At 58.3% G+C, this 1,163-nt stretch overlaps 1 protein-coding gene across 1 annotated transcript; it reads right to left on the bottom strand.

Annotated features, from left to right (window-relative positions):
• Nucleotides 1-363: 363 nt before the first annotated feature.
• Nucleotides 364-852, bottom strand: GUITHDRAFT_54507 (hypothetical protein; the record flags this gene model as incomplete). Its single annotated transcript, XM_005822125.1, has 1 exon — nt 364-852. A coding segment is annotated over one exon (489 nt), but the record flags the coding sequence as incomplete, so codon positions are not given.
• Between the last annotated feature and the right edge of the window lie 311 nt (nt 853-1,163).

Below are 1,163 nucleotides of genomic sequence, written 5' to 3'. Positions count from 1 at the left end.
AAGGAGAAGAAGAAGAAGATGATGATGATGATGATGATGATGATGATGATAGTGATGATGGAGGAGAAGAAGAAGAAGATGATGATGATGGGGATGATGATGACAATGATGATGGAGATGACAATGATGACAATGATGATTGAGGTGATGAAATCCAAACAGATTTTGGTTGCACCTGTGCAGCTCGTCGCATTCATCGAGGTTGTCAGGTGTCAGGGAGTCAACAAGAGCTTGAGCTTTGGCGTACGTCTTCCTCCTCTCCTCCTCCTCCTTCTCTCGCTCCTCCTCCAGCCTCGCGAGCTCTTGCGCGTGTCTCTCCAAGGCAGCCGCCTCCCTCCCTCGCTCCTCCTCCCTCGCTCGCTTGAGGTCTCTCAGCCTCACGTTGTGGGCGACGAGGACGCGAATTCTTTCCCTCGCCTCCTCCCCCATGAAGTTGCCGCTCACGTCGATCCTCGTCAGGCTGCTGCTCTCGCGCGCGCAGCGCGCGAGCGCCTCGGCCCCTGCGTCTGCCAGCAGGTTGTGAGCGAGCGAGAGGCTGGTGAGCTGGGAGGGGAGGGCCAGCTCAGGGCCCAGCAGGCAGTCGCAGCTGAGGAGGTTCCCCGCGAGGTCGAGGGACCTCAGGCTGGTGCTGCCCCGTAGGCTCTCGAGCAACTCGCGTCCTCCCACATCAGAGATGTTGTTGGAATAGAGCTGGAGGTGCTGGAGGGAGAAGGAGGGGGAGGAGAAGCAGCTCGCGAGCTTTCGCAGCCCGTCGTCTCCGATCTTGTTTCCTCCCATGTTAAGCCGCGTCACATGCTGGTTGACCTGCAAGCATGCCGCCACATGCTCGCTACCCTCCTGCCCGAGCTGATTCCCGTGAAAGTTCAGCTGCAATGCCAAGAGATCAGCGAGTGCAGGCAGATGATGATGATGGAGATGATGGAGATGATGGAGATGATGCCGTTGTCGCTGCTGCCGTTGATGGAGATGGACAGGAGGGTGAACCATGTCTTACCTCTTGCACCCTCGTGTTGCTTCTCAGCGCCATCAGCAGCTCCTTGGCGTCTGCTCCCTTCATCCACCATCCTCCTATCGACAGGTCCACCTTCCTCAGCCCCTCCGCGTCTCCCCGAACCCGCGCCAGCAAGTCGCGCAGAGCAGCTTCCATGGTCCCGTTCCTGAGA

Source organism: Guillardia theta, assembly GCF_000315625.1.
Source record: "Guillardia theta CCMP2712 unplaced genomic scaffold GUITHscaffold_131, whole genome shotgun sequence".
Classification (NCBI taxonomy): Eukaryota; class Cryptophyceae; order Pyrenomonadales; family Geminigeraceae; genus Guillardia; species Guillardia theta.
The sequence above is the reverse complement of the archived record's forward strand: the minus strand, read 5'-3'. Positions and strand labels throughout refer to the sequence as shown.